Raw genomic sequence first — 21,251 nt, 5'->3', positions numbered from 1 at the left:
GGACTAGTTAGTGTACTATGGAATCATAAATAAAATGTTATAGATTGAGAGGCTGCTATAGAAATTCTGAACCAGTGGAGCATGGTGGTGCATACCTTTAATTTCTGCACTCAGGAGGCAGAGTCAAAAGGATCTTGGTGGATTCGAGGCCAGCCTGGTCTACAAAATCAGTCCAAGACATCCAGAGCTCTTGTTACACAGAGAAACCCTATCTTGGGGGGTGGGGGGAGAATGCTGAACCAGTATCTTCACTAGGTAACATTCCACTGTGCCTTAAAAGATATAATTGGAATAGTATAAAACATATAGTATGAGCCAGAGCGGTAGCACACGTCATTAATCTCAGCAGAGGCAGGCAAATCTCTGAGTTCCTGACCAACCTGGTCTGGTCTGCATAGTTAATTTTAGGCCAGCTAGGGATATATAGTGAGACCCTGTCTCAAAAAACAAACAAAAACATAGTATGTCTTACATTTGAAACCAAGTCAAAGGGGAATGTGTGACAATGCAAACAGAATTCAATCCATTGTAAAGAAAATTTAAACATAAAAAAATTTCCAAGTTGAAAAAGAAAATTACAGATTTTTTAAATTAACTATGTTATATTCAGGGTAGTTGGAGGTGGCATATGCCTTTAACCCCAGCATGTGGGAGGCAGAGTCAAGATCTCTGTCTTGAAAAACAAACAAACAAAAGAATTATGTTCAGAATACACCATCTATGACTACCTCTACTGTCTCAAAGATATGCGAACACTCTGAGTCTTTTTTGTTTTTTGTTTGAGACATGGTTGTTCCATGTATCCCTGGCTGTCCTGAAACTCACTCTGTAGACCAGCTTGGCCTCAAACTCAGAGATCTTCCTGCCTCTGCAGATTAAAGGTGTGCCCCACCAGTGCCTGGCCACGCTGAGTCTTGGGAAACTGCATAAAGGGGCAAAAACAGTTAGGAGCACTGGCTGTTCTTACAAAGAACCCAGGTCAGTCTCCAGCACATCCCAAGTAACAATCTTTTGCAACTCCAGTTGCAGAGGATCTGACACCCTCTCCAGGGCTCCATGGGTACTGCACAAACACAGGGGACAGACATGCGTGCAGGCAAAACACCTGTACACATGAAATAAAATAGATTAATCTTTTAAAGAAAAAAGAAAAGACATTCCATCAAGAATGTCAGACCAAGGCCAGAGAAATGTCCATCAAGGCCAGAGAAATGGCTCAGTGGGTAAAAGAATTTGCCAGAAAGCCTAACAACATGAGTTTGCGTTCTGGAACCCTCATGATGGAAAAAGGGAACTGACTATCCCAAGTTGTCTGTCCTTTTACCAAGAAACTACATACAAAAAAATGAAACTGGTGGTTATAAACACACACACACTTGTAACTACAGCACTGCTGATGGCCACGTAAACTAATGCCTTTTCAAAAATTCTCTTGGTGATTCTTTTCAGAATATACTAAAAGTCTTCACAAACAAACAAACAAACAAACAAACAAACAAAAAAAACATTGATTCAGAAGCCTGTCATATATCCTAAGGTTAATAATTCCCTTCAAATTAAAGTCGACATTCACATTGCCACTAAAGATGATCACTCAAAGCCAATGAGAAGGCAGCATTGAGAGGATCCTTGTGTTACGACAAAAAAAAAAAAAAAAAAAAGGCACTTGGGAGGCAAAAGCAGGTGGATCTCTATGAGTTTGAGGCCAACCTGGTCTACAAAGCGAATCCAGGATGGCCAAGGCTACACAGAGAAACCCTGTCTGAAAAACAAACAAATAAACAAAAGAAAACAGTGAGAACTGTTTGAAACACTGTATGATCAAAGAACACAACATGTAGCCTGTATTATGTAATCACTGAGACATGGTGTGCAGAGCAACACAAGGACATAAGGTGTGCTAGTCGAAAGCCATTTGGGGTGGTGGCATTGTTATTGCTTCAGTCCCTTTCTTTTGTTACAACAGTTTAGAGGCATTTAAAAATTTTAAACAGAAATACAAACCACAGACAAAATCTTTCAGGTCCACATTCAGGATGCTTTGCCCTGCTAACCATTCAGGATGTGCACAGCTTACATTCACAGAACGATGAAAGTTGTTATCCACTAGCCACTGAAGTAACCACTTCAAATGACAATCACAGAGCAAACTGCTTGTGTTCAGAACACTGCAGAAAGAAAACAAGGAAAAGAACCTTTAATTTTAGCTTTATTCTAGGTTCTTCAGGATAACCACACATTTAAGCATCTACTTGTCAAAAACTGTTCATCTGGGCTGAAGAGATGGCACAGCTGTTAAAAGCACTAGCTGCTTTTCCAGAAGTCCTGAATCCAATTACCAGCATCTTATCAACATCTATAATGGGACCTGATTCCTTCTTCTGATATGCATGAAGACAGAGCACTCATATACATAAAATACATGAACAAACAAATCTAAAAAAAAAGTATCTAATTATTAAAAAACTTAAGACAATTAGCCTTAATAATATGTTAGCATTCCAAAACAAACAAACAAACAAACAAAAAAACATCAAAACAGACTGAAGGACAAGAAAACCATTTTAAATTAAAGACAAGGGATGAAGAGATAGCTCAGTGGTTAAGAGCACTGGCTGCTTTTCCAAAGGACATGGGTTCAGTTTCCAGCACCCACATGGCAGCCTGTTAACTGTCTGTACTCCAGTTTCATGTGATATCCTACACACACACACACACACACAAGCAGGCAGAACATCAATGTACATAAAAAAAATTAAAAATTAATTTTTTAAATTAATTAATTAATTAAAACCAAGTAAAGAGCCATGGCAATGGAATGAAATATGTGCTTGTTTGTTTGTGGGAGGACTGTTTTGAGACAGAGTTACTATACTACCAGGTCAGCCTCAAACTTGCAGCCTCAAATATACACATGCCAAGTAATTTACAAGTGAAGCATCATGATGTCTACATTTTTTTTTTTTTTTCAAAACAGGGCTTCTCTGTGTAGCCCGGACTATTCCTGCAGCCCAGGCTGGCCTCCAATTCAGAGATTCACTTGCCTCTGCCCAGCTTACAACTTTTATATTAATGTGTATGAATGCTTTTCCTATGTGTACGTATATGTGCCATATGTATACACCTGGTACCCGAGGTTAGAAGAGGGTATCACAGCCCCGGAAGCTGGAGTAACAGATGTTTGTGAGCTACCATGTGGGTGCTAGGAACTGAACCTGAGCCTTCTGTAAAACCAACAAGTGCTCGTAACTGCCGAGCTAACTCTCTAGTCCTTTGATGTCTCTCTACAAATTTTAAATAGTCTACAAACAATAAAGGACCTGAATATATACAATCTATACACAAAAACTATGTATGCATAGAGAGTGCAATGGTGAGAGTAAGAAAAGAAAGAAGGGGATTGGGTGAGCTTGTCAAAAGTCAATGATTGGAACATCCAGGTGAAGGTGTATGGATATTTGCTGTGCAATCCTTTATATTCCTGAGATTTAAAATCTTGAAACATTAAAGGCAAAAGCTAACTACAGATTTTAGAGCATGGAGCTTTATTGTAGGAAAGTTTATTGTTATTTTCAAATTATTTCAAGACTAAAAGCACTTCAACCCTCTGGCAATGTATACTTCAACTCAGAGCAAAAGCCAATTTCAAGAAAAAAAATGTGATCTATAAACAGATCTGTCGGAAGAATCAGTGTTTTTCTCTCCATGATCTCTTAGATGTAAAGGAAGAGAAAGCAAATGATTTGGGGAACACTACAATTTATTATTGAACTGAGTGCTCTACTCTTAACTTGGTGTGGGCTGGGGTCCTGCCATAGTGACTGTGTGGAAGTTCTCTCCTACCACTGATCTAGGAATCCAATTCAGTTTATCAGGCTGGGCACCTAGCAAGTGCTTTCACCTCTTGAACCAGCTAGCAAGCCTTTAAAATACTTTAAGTTGGCATTTAGTAAAACTTCTATGCTTTTTGGTATTTCTCCTCATGCTCTGCATAAGTATTTTGATGCTCATGAAAGAGTTACATATAAATTTAAATTTTTCCATCAATATTTTATTTTGTAGTATGCATGTTTTGGGAAAAAACTGTGTGTGTGTGTGTGTGTTTGTGTGTGTGTGTTTGTGTGTGTACACTCTGTTAGGTTCTTGTAGGCAGAGTCCGTGTGTGAGGAGTAGAAAGCAAATGAAACAGTAAAGGAAACTACTAGGAGTTAAATATCAACTACGGGCAGTCATGATGCTAAAGGCTATTGAATCTTTACGTATTTAATACTCAGCAGCTCAAGCTGACCTGAAATTGAGGGAGTTACCATGCCTCAGCCTCGCAGCTGCTGAGAAAGAAAAAAGATTAGCTACACAGATTCGTGGATGCTGCCTCAAAGGATCGCCAGAGTTAGAATGAATCTTGTTAAGTGTCAAATTCTCCCAGATTATTACCTGAATGTATGAAATGTGATGAGGTGTTTAGTTAACAAAACTTTGGGGAAAGGCTGTTTTATTATGTACCATTATCAGGACTCTGGGAAATAAATGAAAACATCATCTCAGAAAGCTGGAGAGGGGTACAAAAGCAAACTCCATGACTGAGGACTCGGTAAAATCTATTAGACACTTAAGCAGAAGGATCGAAGGATCAGGAGTTTAAGGCGAGCCTGGTCATGCACAGTTTTAAAAAATTAAATTAAATTTCAAAAGGAGGGCTGGAGGTGTGGCTGGCTTGGTCCAACAAAATATATTAGCATTTATAAGATCCTACAATCTATCCAATCCTGGATCCTGAAGGCAGGAGAGAGAGAGACAAGAGAGTAGTCAGGGACAGACAAAACAACAGATGACAGATGGACCTAAAAAAAAACAAAAAAAACATTTTTTTATGAAAATATATTTTAATGGTACAGAGAACAGTTAATATTAATGCTTTTTCAAAAATCTTAGAATAAAGGGATTTAATTTAGCCAGTTTGACCACATGAGACTCTTTCCAACTTTCTAATACCTTTTCAATTGATTTTTAAGATTTACTTATTATTTGTACAGTGTTCTGCCTGCATGTGTGCCTGCACGCCAGAAGAGAGCACCAGACCTTGTTATAGATGGTTATGAGCCACCATGTGCTTGCTGGGAATTGAATTCAGGACCTTTGGAAGAATAGCCAGTGCTCTTAACCTCTGAGCACTGTTTTGTTCTTTCCCCCTCCACTTTAAAAATGTATGTTTGGGGGCTGGTGAGATGCTCAGTGGGTAAAACTTTGGGGAAAGTTTGCTACTGCCAAGCTTGATGACTGAAGTTTGACCAACACAACAGAAGGAGAGACTTGATCCCCACAAGTCATCCTTGGATCTATACACATGCACACACAGATAGACAGACAGACAGATAAATAGATAGATGCAAAAGAATAATTTTAAATAAAAACATTTAAAAATAAGAAATATAGCTGGGCGGTGATGGCGCACTCCTTTATTTCCAGCCCAGGACATACTCCCTAACAGACTCAAATATATTTTGTTTCCTGTAAAATGTAAGCCATCTAAAGTAGGTAAGTTTGAAAATATTTAAGAATCAATGTCTCAAATTTTATTATTCTTTGAAACAATCCACATATTCAATTAATATAGCTCACCTTTTCACTTAGTAGTATAGCTTAGTTGTTTTACATAGACACATAAAAACAATTATGCTGAAAAGTTCATTCATAAACTTATTTTACTTATAGCTGCCTGACTCACTCATGCTTAATTATGACTTAAGTTCTCACGGAAAATCTCCAGAGACATTAATAAAGTTAAACACCATTATCTGTTGAGAAAGGCAAGAGTCAAAAATATTATAGAAAACTAAATACGAAGACACATGGCTGTGTATCCCAGCATTCAAGAGGCTCAGGCAGGAGGAAAGCTAGCCTATCTATGCTGTCTCAGGGGAACAAATCCCAGGCCGGAAATGGTATTGCACATGCTCAGCATCTATGAGACCTGCCTTTAACTCTCAAAAAACAAAAATGTATCACGGAAAAATCTACAAAGTTAAAATACTACTCCTTTCTTTCTTTTACTTCTTTTTGACTCTTGTTATATAGCAAATAACTCGTTTTAGTGAACATTCTGTTCACAGGTTAAACTATAGTTTCACAGTCCAAACAAACATCTAGTAAAGATAACAAGCTGAGCAGAAACTGTCTGCATCATGGTCCATGTTGACAATTCTGAAAATACAGCTAGTTTTAACAAGATCAATCTTATGCATACATGATTTACACAAAGCATAGGCATTTGAAAAGCGCACGGGTTATATTTCTGAGAGTTTTATGATTATTTATATAAGTGCCTGTTTTGGGTTTTGTTTTTCTTAGATTCTTTGTTTTTGTTATTTTGGGTTTTTGAGACAGGCTTTCTTTGCGTAGCCCTGATGTCCTGGAACTCCCTCTGTAGATCAGTCTGACCCTGAACTCAGAGATCCGCCTGCCTCTGCCTCCTGAGTACTGGGATTACAGGTACATGTTACCACCACTTAGCTCTTTTCTTTCTTCGTTCAAGACAATTTTAAAAGAACTCCTTTAAAGAATTTTATAAATGAATTTGGCAATATCATCTAGAGCAGTGGTTCTCAGCCATCCTAATGCTACAACCCTTTAACACATTTCCTCATGTTGTGATGACCCCAACCACAGAATTATTTTCACTGCTCCTTCATAATTGTAAGTTTGCTGTTAAGAATCTTAATGTAACAGATGTAGCCCATGGCAGTTTAGTGTCCAAGTGGGTTATATAGTAATGGGAACAGGGATTGCCTCTGACATAATCTGATTGGCCTGCTCTTTGATCACCTCCCCCTGAGGGGGGAGCAGCCTTACCAGGCCACAGAAGATGACAATGCAGCCACTCCTGATGAGATCTGATAGACTAAGATCAGAAGGAAGGAGAGGGGGACCTCCCCTATCAGTGGACTTGGGGAGGGGCATGCATGAAGAAGGGGGAGGGAGGGTGGGGCTGGGAGGGGAGGAGGGAGGGGCTTATGGGGGGATACAAAGTGAATAAAGTATAATTAATAAAATAAATTAAATTAAAAAAAAGAATCTTAATGTAGCCAGCAAGTGGTGACACAAACCTTTAATCCCAGCACTTGGGAGGCAGAGGCAGGTGGATCTCTAAGTTTCAGGCCAGCCTGATCTATAGAGTGAGTTCCAAGACAGACAGGGTTACACAAAAAAGAAATCCTGTCTTGAAAAAAACAAAACAACAACAACAAAAACATAATGTAAAGTTTGGCGATAAAGATCTGTCGTGACCCCAAGGTTAAGAAGCTCTGATACAGAGCTAAACAACTATCAAGGGCTAGAGGTGGCTCATCAGCTAAAGGGTTTGCTGTATGCGATCTAAGTCTGGCACCCATGTAAAAGATGGGTGCTGCTGCATGTATCTGGAAGCTTTTTCTGGGGAAGCAGGGGCAGGGAGATCCCAAGAGCATGCTGGCCAGCCAGGTTAGCCAAAACAGAGCTCCAGGATCAGTGAGAGACCCTGGCTCAAAAAATAAGGTGAGGAACAACAGAAAAAGACCCCTGATGTCAACTTCTGGCCTCTTAATGCACATTCATGTTATGTACTTTCACATATGTACATGTGAACATATGCAAAGACAGAAAATTATCAAACATACAAACATTCATACCAAACATCTGTTTAAACTACCACTTAAACAGATGCAAACAGAGAAATTACATCTTTCTGGAATCAGTATAAAAATAACATAAACTCACTCATTTATTTACTTTTTTTGAGACAGGGTCTCTCTGCAGCCCTGACTGGACTGAAATTCACTATGTAGATCAGGCTAGCCTTAAACTGACAGAGATCTTCCTGCCTCTGCCTCCCAAAGGCTGCTGTTTTAAGTACAAAACTGTTGTTTTTTCTATTCTTTATATTTTTATCCAAACTTGCTGAAAAACAAAGAGAGAAAGATACCTATTTACAAATACAGTACATCTCCCTTATCCATAGCTTGCTTCCTGCAGTTTCAATCACCTGAGGTCAATAATATATACAAATGTTACACAGAAAAGCACAAAAGTAAATAATTCCTAAATTGCAAAATGTGTGCCATTTTGATTAATGAGATAAAATCTCATGCTGTCCATTCAGGACATAAACCATCCTTTTGTCTAGTGTATCCACACTGCATATGCTGACACACACCAATGATTAAGTGGCCATCTTGATTATTAGATCAAGTGTTACAGTGTTACAGTGGCAAGGGTTCAAATAACTTCTTTAACTTGTTAAAGTTCCAACCCACAAGTAATGAAGAAGCGATAACAGGGCACAAGATATGGAAGGCCAAGTGGACTCTATTACTCTGCAGCCTCAGTTTTATAGTGTATACATGGTTTGGTACTATGCAGTTTTAGCACAGGGAACATACTCCTGAAGGAGAAGGTGAAACATACATACATTTGTGGAGGAGACTGTCAATCTTGGGTAACCCTCTGAGGATTTATGTACTGTTAGTGGTTGTTGGGGGGTGGAGAAACATTTCCGTCAATTCTATAGCCACTAATAAGATGCCCATGTTTTTGTAAACAGCCCTACTGAAACTCACTGGGTCACAAAAACAAACAAAAAGAACATAAAAACAGAAGTGGGGCTTCTTGAAAAGAGGATTACAGGAGTAATTGGGAGATAAGAGGATAAAGGAGGAGTTAGGGAATGAATATGCTCAGAATACATTACATAAAATATCACAGTGAAACTATTATCATGTATAATCGATGAATGCTAATTAATTTTTTGAAATTATTTTGCCATAACATATAATCAATCTCAGGGAGGTTACTAGACACCTAGGAGCTATCTTGATATCACCAAAGCCCATCTGAGTATAGATAAAAAGAGTACTTCCATTCAGTGTTTTTCAGAATCACACAGTTGTTATTTGGGGGTCTATTAGTTCCTGGAGTGTCCCCAATGGAGGACAGGTGGCCTGAAAGTGAAGCAGCTAAAATGGAATCTGGTCTGACAAAGATGGATGTACATATGCAGAAGAGGGATTTTCAAAGACACATATCAAAAAGACTCAGGGGGTGAGTGGTTCAGAGGCGAAAGAAAAGTAACAATGGGAAGGGAGTGATCTTAAGAGGAACCAGTACATGGAGAACTTAAGTTCCTCAAAGAGGACAATAAAATTCCTATACTTGGGAAGTGGACAGAGTTAGCAGAACACCCTATTGCCAGGGTTTCTGGTGAGTACAGAGAAGTTCCTGTAGGAAAACTGGAATCCAATCAAGAAAACAGTAAGACTCTACAAAGAATGTCTATACCAGAGAGTTGAGAAGCAATCTCCACTGAGGGAAGAGGCCCAGGAAGACCTCTGGCAGAGCAGTGTCTCTGAAAAGAAGCATGGCACTCTGCCCCAGTTTAGAAACTGCACTCAAAATCTCAAGAATCAAAATCTCTCCTTACCAGCTCCAATGGACATTTGTCCAGAGCAATGAATCACCAGTCTGACTCACCATTGGATCCCCGATCAATCAGTCAGGAATGAAGACAAAGGCTTCAAAGGTGTACATTTGGGAGTCCTGGGTGAGAGGTCCAGGGTCCAATGATGAATCTGATCCTATCTGTGCTACAACCTCCTAACTGTTAAAGAAAAAGTTATTCAACACTTGTTAAAGCATGGTGATGTACAGTGTATTCAAGACCATCTCCCAGGTACAGAGATCACTGCAATGAAATTCTCTAACAGAGGAAAGAAGCTGGGCTCAACTCCTATTACAGCAGACAAGAAATTTTAGCCAAAGAAAAAGAGGGGTGGGAACCCGTGGGTGGCTTCAGAACTGAGGGGGATTATTCTAGCAAAAACAACCTAGAAATACTCTTGCAAAAGGCAGGCCAATGTGGTCAGACATCACCTGGGGAATAGTACAGAAGGAAAAATGTGATCAGTTATTTAGGGATACCCAGATATTTATATGGGAGGATCTTTGCTAAACTTTTAGATTCAGAAAAGTTTAGATAAAACTAACTTTAAAAAAAAGATTAGAAGGCCAGGGTGTAGTGGCGCATGTCTTTAATCCCAGCGCTTAGGAGGCAGAAGCAGGTGGATCTCTGTGAGTTCAGTGCCAGCCTGGTCTACATAGTGAGACCTTCTCAAAACACACACACATACAGGCCTAGAAGAGTCAGGAGTGTGACTGAAGTTTGTTCAAACAAATACTTGTCACTTGTTCACCTCCCTAGTGAATCTCTGTATGGAAACTATACTGCCTACTATCTAACACACACACTGAACCAGGTTCTCGTAATAGTTAAAGCTTTTCTGCAGGCCCTCAGATTATACTGGTAGAAAAAAGGTAAACTGATTTGTAGTTAAACTGAATCCTTACAAATTAGCTAAACCTAAAGTAAATACAAATATTTCACAGAATTTTTTATAACAGAGCAAAAAGTAATTAATGATTATTTTCCAAAGCTTTTTGAGGCAGTCTTATGTAGCCCAGGCTAACCTCAAACTTGATAGGTAGTTGAAGATGACTTCAAACTTTCTGATCCTCCTGCCTTTACATCTTGAGTGCTGGGATTATAGGCATCACACCTGGTTAATGCAATGCTAGGGAAAAAATCCAGAGCTTCACACATGCTAGGCAAGTATTTTACCAACTAGTCACATCCATAGTACAGATTTTCATATTTCAATTTTTGTTGTTGATATTAGTCACTTGATTTTTACTATGTGCCTGGATCAGTCTCAAAACTCTCCACATCCACATCTATTTATCCAAATATTGTTATCACTGATTTGCAGTGCTGGAGAATAAACTCAGGACCTTGTACATGCTAGGCAAGCTACATCCCTAGCCCTTACTATCTCAATTCTTTATCTGCCTTAGAATAAACTGCCTTAATATAATATGAGGTAAGAACAGAGACCATGGTCCAATACAGTACAAAATGATGAATAAATGTCTTAGCAAACAAATTAGTTCATTGTAACTTCACTTGACCCTAGGGAACTCCTACTCCCACTCTGAGAACGTACACTGAGCCTCTAGCTAAATTTGCCTACTGTGGCAAGTTGTAAGGAATGAAGAAAGGGTCTGAACACAAGTTTAAAAACACATTTCTAGTACATCTCACTCTGTGGTAAGAACCAGTTTTTAAAATTTCCAACCTATTACAACTCAGTACTTTAAAATAAAATTGTTTAAATTTTTATTTATCATATGTGTGCACACGTTGGGGGGATGGCATACACACATGGCATTCTTTTTTTTTTTTTTTGAAACAGGGTCTCCCTATATATAATCCTGGCTATCCTGGAACTTACTAAGTAAACCAGCTGGCCTCCCAAGTACTGGCAGTAAAGGCGTATGCCTTTATGCTTGGCTATGTGCCATGCTCTTCTGTGGAGGTCAGAGGACAACTTGTAGAAAATAAAATTGTAAAATAAAATTGTCATTTTAAAAAATTATATAGGAAATGTGGAGAAATGGCTCAGCTTTATTGTCATTTTAAAAAATTATATAGGAAGTGCTGGAGAAATGGCTCATCAGTCAAAAGCCCTGCTCTTTCAGAAGACCTGGGTTCAGTTCCCAACACCCACATGGCAGCTCACAACTGTCTGTAACATCAATTCCAGAGGATCTGACATCCTTTTCTGGCCTCCACAGGTACCAGGAATGTACCTGGTACAGTGACACACATGTAGGCAAAATACCCAAACATATATTTTAAATTACTTTAAAAATTATATGTGAAAAAAAAGTATAAAACACTATCTTTTTTCTACTGCAACATTTAAAGTTTCTGAACATTTTAGTAATTTAAACACATTACAATTGGTAGCACACACTCCTGACTCTTCAGGGCTGGGTTATCTCTAAATGATGCCACTACTCAAACAACTCAGTGTTAACACGTTTCTATCTCTTGCTTGAAGGACATGCTTCTGAAAACATCTGCATCGCCTTCTTTACTTTACAAAGAGGGGCTGGAGAGATGTCTCAGAGGTTAAGAACAATGTCCACTCTTCCTAAAGACCCAGGTTCAATTCCCATCACCCACACAGCAGTTTACACTCATCTGTAACTCCAGTTCCACAGGATCTGATGATCTCCTCTAACCTCTATGGGCACCAGGCACACAAATGCCATATATTACATACAATGAGTCCTAACAACTAAAAGAGAAAAAAATTACTTACAGTTCCTTTAAATGAGTCTGAGAAAAAGCATTTTCTTGGACAGACATTATAGCATTGTTGTTCAAATCTCTGAAATAAAAAAAAAGAAACATCAGTAACCATTTCTATAGTGAAAATACATAATGTATACATGTTCATGAACACCTCCTGCTGACAGTCTCAGTATGCAACTCTGGCTGGCCTTAAACTGGCTACGTAGACCAGGCTGGCTTCAAACTCAAAAAGATTTGCCTGCCTCTGTCTTCTGAGGACTGGGATTAAAGGCAGCCACCATTGCCCCCCCTCACAAAGATTACACAGTGAGTAAATGTATATGAAATACTTACAGATACTCAAGAGATTCAAGGCCAATGAATGCTTTCTGTGTAATTGACTTAATCTGGTTTCCTTGCAAGATTCTGAAATAAAATTAAATTCATTAAATATTTACCTACACAAAGTGTAATTGTGTTAAATGTTTACATGTGGTATTGTTAACACACTCTTTAAACTATTTTTCGTTATGTGTCTGTGTGTATATGTGGGGGCGAGGTATGTGCACGTGGGGGATGTGCCTCTGGAAGTCAGGAAGTCCTCAGACTCCCTGAGGTAGAAGATGCTTAAGAGTCACCTAATATGGGTGCTTAGAACAAAACCCAGGTCCTCTGCAAGAGAAGAAAGAATTCTTAACCTCTGAGCCATCCCTTTAGTCTCTTTAATGGCTTTACTCAGATATTACTGAGGGAAAAATTATACACACTGAATTATAGCTTAATGAAAGCAAGCATTTTTAAGAAAGTTATGAACTTACTAATTAATGCAAAGCACAATAGGAAAGCTTCTACTGAGATCTCACAGCTCAATGGAAGTCCTCTAAACAATCATCCTAGCCAATGAAATACCGGGTAGCTTACCAATGCAAAGTGAGGTTAAAGTCCCCATTTCTCTCCTTAATAAAAGATGATCAGATTGAGACAAATATGACTCTTTGGAGAATTCCTTCTCATAGGAGATCTAAATCTAAAATGTTTCATGGGAGAATATTTTCCCCTATTATTAGGTTGATTCCCCAAATATCTCACATGATTAAACATACACCTGCTCTACTACATTTTCTCAGGGCATGTCTCCTACTTGAACAGAAAACTCTATTCAATCACTTATTTAAATTCCATTAGATTGAGGGTGTGAACTTGTCCAGGCACTATGGAAATCAGTATGGAAGTTCCTCCAAAAACTGAAAACAGAACTACCATATGGCCCAGCTATACTACTGGTAAATGTATCCCTGAAGGCCTCTAAGTCAATATGCCAGAGATACTTGCACAACCATGCTTACTGCTGTACTACTTCCAACAGCCAGGAAATGGGACCAGCCTAGATGTCCATTAAAACACAGAGGATAAAGAAAAGGTAACACATACATACAATAGTAGCAATAAAGAAAAATGAAGTTATGGCATTTGCAGAAAAATGGATGCAACCAAACATTTTCTCTCATATTCAGTACCTAGAGTTAGAATTACAAACACGCGGGGTGTGTGTGTGTGTGTGTGTGTGTGTGTGTGTGTGTGTGTGTAGGTCATAAAACTAGAAAAGGGATCCTGACGGGAGAAATAGATCCAAAGGAGATGGGAGATAAAGAATGGTGCATATCTCATAAGAGAGCAGCCTTACCAGGCCACAGAGGAAGACAATGCAGCCAATCCTGATGAGACCTGACAGGCTAGGGTCAGAAGGAAGGGGAGGAGGACCGTCCCTATCAGTGAACTGAGGGAAAGGCAAGGGAGGAGAGGAGGGAGGGGGGAGAGGAGGGAGGAAAGGTAGAATTGGAAGGGAATGAGGGAGGGGGCTACAGCTAGGATACAAAGTGAAAAAGTTGTAACTAATAAAAAAATAAATTAATAAAAAAAAAAGAGCAGAAGAATCTACCTGAATATAAGGAAACCACCCGCAGTATAGAGGAAGTGGAAGAAGGACAGTAAGGAAGGAAATAAAGAGAACAAAGAACAATGAGACGCGTGTATGAACATTCTGTGACTGCAAGCCATCTCTTATAATCCTAATCTGAAAGTAATTTAGATGAAAGGTAAATTTCCATAGGAATCCTTTATAAATAAAAAGTGCTGGCCCATAGGGGCTCATATAGAATGCACTGCCAATTAAAGAGCATGCATGGGACAGACCCAGGCCCCTTACACATATGGAACAGTAGTGCAGCTGATCATTATGTGGGACTCCTAAAATGGGAGCAGGGGCTATGTCTGACTACACCGCCTGCCTTTGGATCCCTTTCCTATAATTGGGCTGTCTTGTCTAGCCTCAACAGAAGATACACCTAGACTGACAGCAACTTAATATGCCAAACCTTGTTGATATCCATGGAAGGACTCCCCTTTTTTGAGGAGAGGAGAGGTAGATGTGGGGGAGGGAAAGTGAGAGGGAGGACAGGAAGGAAAAGAGGGAGGGGAAGCTGGGATTGGGATATGAAGTAAATCCTAAACAACAACAAACTATTTGACAAACAAAGCTCCTTCCTTTAGGAGACAGTGGGAAGGCTCAGACTTTCTGTTCATATAAAATAAACATTTTCCAATAACATTTACAACACTCCTTGAAAAGACATAAGATACACACAAACATCACAAATACATACAATTTAGTGAGGCTTTTGAGTCCAACAAAGGCTTCACTAGCATCTTCTATGGCCCATGAAATTTCGTTGTTTCTCAAGTCTCTGAAAGTGTCAGGGAGAAAAAGATTATTAGCCAGTATGTCCACCAAACTACTAGGAAGTATCCTGATATGGCAGCATGAAGAGACACATAGTGCTTTTAAACTTTATTTTAACAGTGATTGATGATGAAGACTCAGTTCTGGGTTTTAAAGGAGTATTTGTGATAAACACCAAAAATTTAATAAATTAACTAAGCAGCTGGGCTAGTCCCAGCACTTGGGAGGCAAAGGCAGGCAGATCTCTATGAGTTCAAAACAGCATGATCTACATAGTGAGCTCCAAGACAGTCAGAACTTCATAGAGACCCAGCCTCAAATTTTTATTAATTAATTAATAATTATTAATATAGACATAGGTTAGCAAACTAAGCAACCTCCTAAGATTACTAATCATCCTAGTTAACCTTATCTAATTAATTGTACTAACCTATTAAAAATTGTAGGCAAGGCCCTACAAAAGGGAGGGTTTCAAATAAGGGTGATAGATACAGCTTGAAAATGTAATTTTACGCAAAAGAAAGGGCAGAGAGATTCAACTGGTCAGTGTGAAGGTTGGAGACAAAGTTCTCCCAGAGTATGGAGGCACCAAAGTAGTTCTAGATGACAAGGATTATTTCTTATTTAGAGATGGTGACATTCTTGGAAAGTATGTGGACTGAAATCACTATTGAAATGGTGTCACATGAAGCTGCCCATTCCACCAATATTCTGAACTATTTCATCATGTAAATAATTTCATTGCCTCCCTTTTATAATAAATTGATGATGCCTAAAGAAATGACATCCATTGTCTCTGGAATTTAGTTTCACTGTACTGTTATAAACATTTCCAAATAAAATAATGTAAATGAAAAAAAAAAAAGAAAATGTAATTTTAGACTCATGGGATTCCTGGATGCTTCAAGACTCCCTCTGGGCCCTTAAACTTATTTGCTCAAACAGAAATACCAACACAGAGCTTCATAGCCAAGAGCAATTAAACATTCCCCTTGGAAAGCAAAAATTGTATGACCACATGCTAGAGCAGTCAGTGCGTTTTTCTTTAAAAGTATCATCTTTTAAAACCTACTACTTCACACTCAGGATGATCTTTTCAAGTTCCCACCATCTGCATGCAAATCATGATTTCCTTGTTTTTGATTGCTAAGTAGTATTCTATTATGTAAATGTACTACACTTTCTGTATCCATTCCTCCACTGAGGGACATCTAGGTTGTTCCCAGATTCTGGCTATTACGAATAAAGCTGCTATGAACTTAGTTGAGCAACTGTCCTTACTGAATGGTGGGGCATCTTTTGGGTAAATGCCCGGGAATGGTATAGCTGAGGAGTGAGGTAACCCAGAAGCAGAAAATCCTAAAGAAGCTAAACAACAAGGAGGACCCTAGGGAAGAGGCTGAAAACTCATTCAGAGGGCAGACAGGATAGACATCAGAAGTAGGAAAAAACAAGGAACAGGACAGGAGCCTTTCACAGAGGACCTCTGAAAGACTCTACCCACCTGGTTATCGAAGGAGATACTGAGATTCATAACCAAACTTTGGGCAGAGTGCAGGAAACCTTATGGAAGAAGAGGGAGATAGAAGACCTGGAGGGACAGGAACTCCACAATGAGAACAACAGAACCAAAAAGCCTGGGCCCAGGGGTCCTCCAGAGACTGATACTCCACCCAAGGACCATGCATCGAGAGGACCTAGACCCCCTGCTCAGAGGAGGCCCATAGGCTACTCAATTTCCAAGTGGGTTCCTTAGTAAGGGGTAAAAGGGTTGTCTCATGACAACCTTGACATGAACTCAGTGGCCAGCTCTTTGATCACCTCCCCCTGAGGAGGGAACAGCCTTACAAGGCCACAGAGGAAGACAATGCAGCCAGTCCTGATGAGACCTGATAGGCTAGAGTCAGATGGAAAGGAAGAAGTCCTCCCCTATCAGGGGATTAGGGAAAGGGCATAGGGGGAGAAGTGAGAGGGTAGGTGGGACTGGGAGGAGAAGAGGGAGGAGGCTGCAGTGGGGATTCAAAGTGAATAAATTGCATGGAGATAACCTAGAACCCCTGCACAGATGTAGTCCTTCCCTATCAGTGGATTAGAGAAAGGGCATAGTGGGAGAAGAGAGAGATGAGGGAGGGGGATACAAAGTGAATAAATTGCAATCAATCAATCAATCAAGTTTAGAAAGAGATTAACATAGAAAAAATCCACTATTCCATTGTCAGAGAAAAGTATACTTGTATACATCATGTGCTGATGAAATACTAGCTATATTAAAAGTATTCAATCACTTTTGCTTCCTAAAGCTATCTCACATGACATGGCATAACAATCTTCAACTCCCAGAAGCTATAATTACCTATGTAACATGAGACCCAGCCTGTAATGGAGGAAGAAGAGGCTCACTAGGCCCTATACCTCACTGAAGGTTTATACATAGTTAATAGTTGATGGAGGAGAGGAGAAATAGTTCCTGAAGTCTTATGGCCACTGGTACCCAAACCAGACTCCTGAAAGCAATCTTAATGAAATTCATCAGTGGTACTTCTGTTGATTACTGGTCTTGTGTATGCTAGGAGAGTGCTCCACTGAACAAGGCCAATAATCAATTAGCAGCAGCACCATTGCACACACACTTGTGTGCACACAGACACAGACATGCACACCATTTAGCCAGGCCATTTAGTACATGCCTATAATCTCTGCACCTAGAAGGCATAGCTAAGAGTTCAAGTCCAACCTAAGCTCCATATTGAGAAATTATCTCCAAAAATGCAAAGGAAAAATAAAGTTAGTTTCTTTTGGGCAAAGCCATGAAGATAGAGCTCAGTCATAAAGTGCTGGCCTAGTATACTAAAGTTTTAGTGTCTAGCACTGGCCCCAAGGACCCAAAAACCACAGGCACATGCACACGCACGCACGCACGCACAAACAAACCAAAGTCATGCAGCAAACTACTAACAGTGAACAGAACTGCCACCACAATATACCTACATCCTTCCAGACAAAAGCCAGGAGTTCTGATACACTATCCATCATGATAACAAGCAGATGGCTGCATTCTGACACTGCTAACTTTGCTGTTGTGAGATTAAATCAGAATAAAGTATAAACTGCTTTAAGACTTATATATGGGATAGAGAACAAAAGAAACACAAAATACTAACATATACATATATTCATATTGATTAGTTATTTTCATTCATTTGCTTAATTTCATTCTAAAGAAGACTTAAAAACTAAAACTTACAATGTCTGAAGATTGGAAAGAAACCTAAATACACCATCAGCAATATGAGTGACTCTATTGTCCCCTAAATTCAATCTCTCCAGTAAGCTCAGCCCCACAAAGGCAGATTCATCAAGGCGAGTCAGCTGGTTATAGGACAAATCCCTAAAAAAATTTAAAAAAAAAATTGAAAGTCATTGAAAAATTGAAAGTTATTCCAACCTACAAATTTTACTCCACTGACACACTAAATTCAGTGTTCTAACAAAACCTGAGGAAATAGGGAAGCTAGATCTCACAACTACCATGAGAATAATTTCCTCCAAACACACCCTCCCATGAAGCACCACTCAACACTTACAGTTCCGATAGTCTCTGGCAGAACTCCCATGCATCGGGGCTGATTCTTTCAATAGCATTCTGGCTCATATACAGCTGCTGTAACATTCGTAAGCCATAGAGCCACCCCTTGTTCACTCCTGTAAGGTTATTATGTTCCAGTTCTCTGTATAATTATAGAGAGAAGCAAGTAACTCCAAACAAGGCACATTCAATACCAAGCACAGTGTTAAATCTCCATTAAATTCTCAGACACCTATTGAACTCTAGTGACCCAAGAAATGTAGATTTAGCCCTAAAGGAACTAAATATCTACAAAACCAACAGATCAAGTGGTACAGGATTCTTGAACCAGATAAATTCTGGTAATTTCAAGTCAAAACAATATGAAATAATTTTTTTATATTGAAAAGCTTAAGAATGAAAACAAAAATACCAGCTAACTAAAAAAAACTTCAAGTCTGTATGAAGGCAAGGGATGTAGCATGTGTAAGGCCTTAGGTTCAATGTAGGAAAAAAGGAGTAGGAAGGGCAGAAGAAAGTGGAGGTTGTTTGTGCATTTTACCTCCCATCAGAAAAACCATTCATGTATCTCTGTTACATAAGCAACTGCCTCTTCACTATTCTGGCATTAAAAGCCCCAGAAAGAGTCCTCACAACTATCCCCTATTCTGATACTTACAATTCTTCCATATTATTTAAGCCAAAAAATGCTCCATCTTTGAGTTTGCTAATCCCATTCCGTTGCATTTTCAATGAGCGTAAGGAATCAAGCCCTTGGAAAGTAAGGCCTTCTACAATTTTAATCCTGTTTCTTTTTAGTTCCCTTAAACAAGAAATTATACAATTAGAAAGTTGGCTGAATAACTCTAACAGTAATTTAAAAGAAAAAATGCTGTAAAGGAAAACTTGTCTTCTTATAATCCATCAGTTTTGTTACTCACAAGAATTGGAGATGAGGCAGCTTGAAGACTTTAGGTGGAATCATGCTAATTCGGTTCCGGTTTAATTTTACCACTAATAAAGAACCTGATAAATTGTCAAAGCAGCCGGCCTCCAAGGTGGTTATTCTGTTATTACTCAAATTCCTAAAAAGACAAGGTACCAGCAAAAGAACAGAAATAGTGATAACTACCCAAAGTCTATAAGGCTGACTTAACTATATATGTTTGACAAATTATTCAACTGCTGTTGGTATAATATTCTTGTGGAATGTATACAATTTACTCTTGTTCATTCAAATGCTGATTTCTCTACCCCACTATCTGGTTTCAATTCGGACATTGCATTGTGATGTTTATTCTAAGCATCAAGTTTGCGTAAACATGCCACCAATTTGTTCTCTGTATTGTCAATAAAACAACTAGCCAATGCTGTGCAAAGGAGAGATAGGGTAAGACATCCTGGTCCAGAGGGAAGTGAAAGAAGCTAGTGAGAGTAAGAGAGCAGAGATCAGCAGGAGAGGTTTTGGAACCATAAGGAGAGATGAACCAGACCTAAGATATGACTAAACGCAAGTATAATGGGTAAAATCTGAATGGAAGGTTCTATGCGGGCTTGCAGGTTTACGATGGAGTAATCATTGCTCAGCATTATGCTCTACGTTAACTAAATACATCCCAGTTTCTGTGTGGTGATTTGGGTGTACAGCTGGTTTAGGAACAACCGCTGTTTAACTAAAAGTTACATCAATGATAAATATTAATAGCCCACAACAAACTGCTATTTCTAACTCCCACCTCAAGTCAAGCTTTTTTTTTCACATCAGACAAAAGTCATGTGCCAAGACTGTAACAAGGTTGATGAGAGCTATCTCACATGTCATGTAAAAAGCAATCATCGGTGCTGGAGAAATGGCTCAGAGGATAAGAGCACTGATTTCTCTTCCCAAAGGTCCTGAGTTCAATTCCAGCAACCACATGGTGGCTCACAACCATCTAAACATGAAATCTGGTTCCCTCTTCTGGCGTGCAGGTGTACATGCTAACACACATTGCATAAGTAATAAATAAATCTTAAAAAAAAAAAAGCAATCATCATGCTTATGAACCAAAAAAGAATATTTTTTTGTTTGGTTTAGTTTTTTAAATTTATTTATTTATTTATTTATTTATTACAATTTATTCACTTTGTAGCCCTCTCCCTCGTCCCCTCCCAATCCTCTTCTCCTCCCATGCCCCTCCCCAGGTCTACTGATAGGGGAGGTCCTCTGACCCTAGCCTATCAGGTCTCATCAGGATTGGCTGCATCATCTTCCTCTGTGGCCTGGTAAGGCTACCCTCCTCTCCCATTTCCCCCTCAGGGGTAGGTGATCAAAGAGCCAGCCACTGAGTTTATGTCAGAGACAGCCACTGTTTCCCTTACTAAGAAACCCACTTGGAGACTGAGCTGCCATTGGTCACATCTGTGTAGGAGTTCTAAGTTATCTGCATGCATGGTCCTTGGTTAGAGTATCAGTCTCAGAAAAGAACACTGGGCCCGGATATATTGGTTCTGTTGCTCTCCTTGTGGAGCTCCTGGCCCCTATAGGTCTTTCTATCTCCCTCTTCTTCAAAAGATTCCCTGCATTCTTTTGTGTGCAAGTGTATATGTTATCCAGGTGAGTATGCATGTGTGGGTGTAGAGGCCAGAGCAGGATGGGGGAAGGGAGAGCTACCTCTATCATTCTCTGATTTATTGCCTTGAGACAGGATTTCTCATGGAACAAAGAGCTCAGTCTCTCATAGAACTGTAAGTCCATCATTTTGGTTAGGCTGACTGGCCACTGAACTCTCGGGATCTGCCCT

The 21,251-nt window shown here is 39.3% G+C and overlaps 1 protein-coding gene across 3 annotated transcripts in view; it reads right to left on the bottom strand.

Moving 5' to 3' along the window:
* The window catches only part of Lrig2 (leucine rich repeats and immunoglobulin like domains 2), a 59,462-nt gene that overhangs the window by 18,419 nt on the left and 19,792 nt on the right, over positions 1-21,251 (bottom strand). For all 3 annotated transcript variants that reach the window (XM_060392943.1, XM_021634206.2, XM_021634207.2), the window contains exons 5-12: positions 19,410-19,553; positions 19,148-19,291; positions 18,488-18,631; positions 18,148-18,291; positions 14,827-14,907; positions 12,518-12,589; positions 12,192-12,260; positions 2,005-2,168 (exon numbers count right to left, since the gene is read on the bottom strand). In XM_060392943.1, the coding sequence (XP_060248926.1) occupies positions 2,005-2,168; positions 12,192-12,260; positions 12,518-12,589; positions 14,827-14,907; positions 18,148-18,291; positions 18,488-18,631; positions 19,148-19,291; positions 19,410-19,553 (962 nt within the window). The remainder of the gene's footprint in view (positions 1-2,004; positions 2,169-12,191; positions 12,261-12,517; positions 12,590-14,826; positions 14,908-18,147; positions 18,292-18,487; positions 18,632-19,147; positions 19,292-19,409; positions 19,554-21,251) is intronic.

This window comes from Meriones unguiculatus, chromosome 10 (genome assembly GCF_030254825.1).
Source record: "Meriones unguiculatus strain TT.TT164.6M chromosome 10, Bangor_MerUng_6.1, whole genome shotgun sequence".
Taxonomy (NCBI): domain Eukaryota; kingdom Metazoa; phylum Chordata; class Mammalia; order Rodentia; family Muridae; genus Meriones; species Meriones unguiculatus.
The sequence above is the reverse complement of the archived record's forward strand: the minus strand, read 5'-3'. Positions and strand labels throughout refer to the sequence as shown.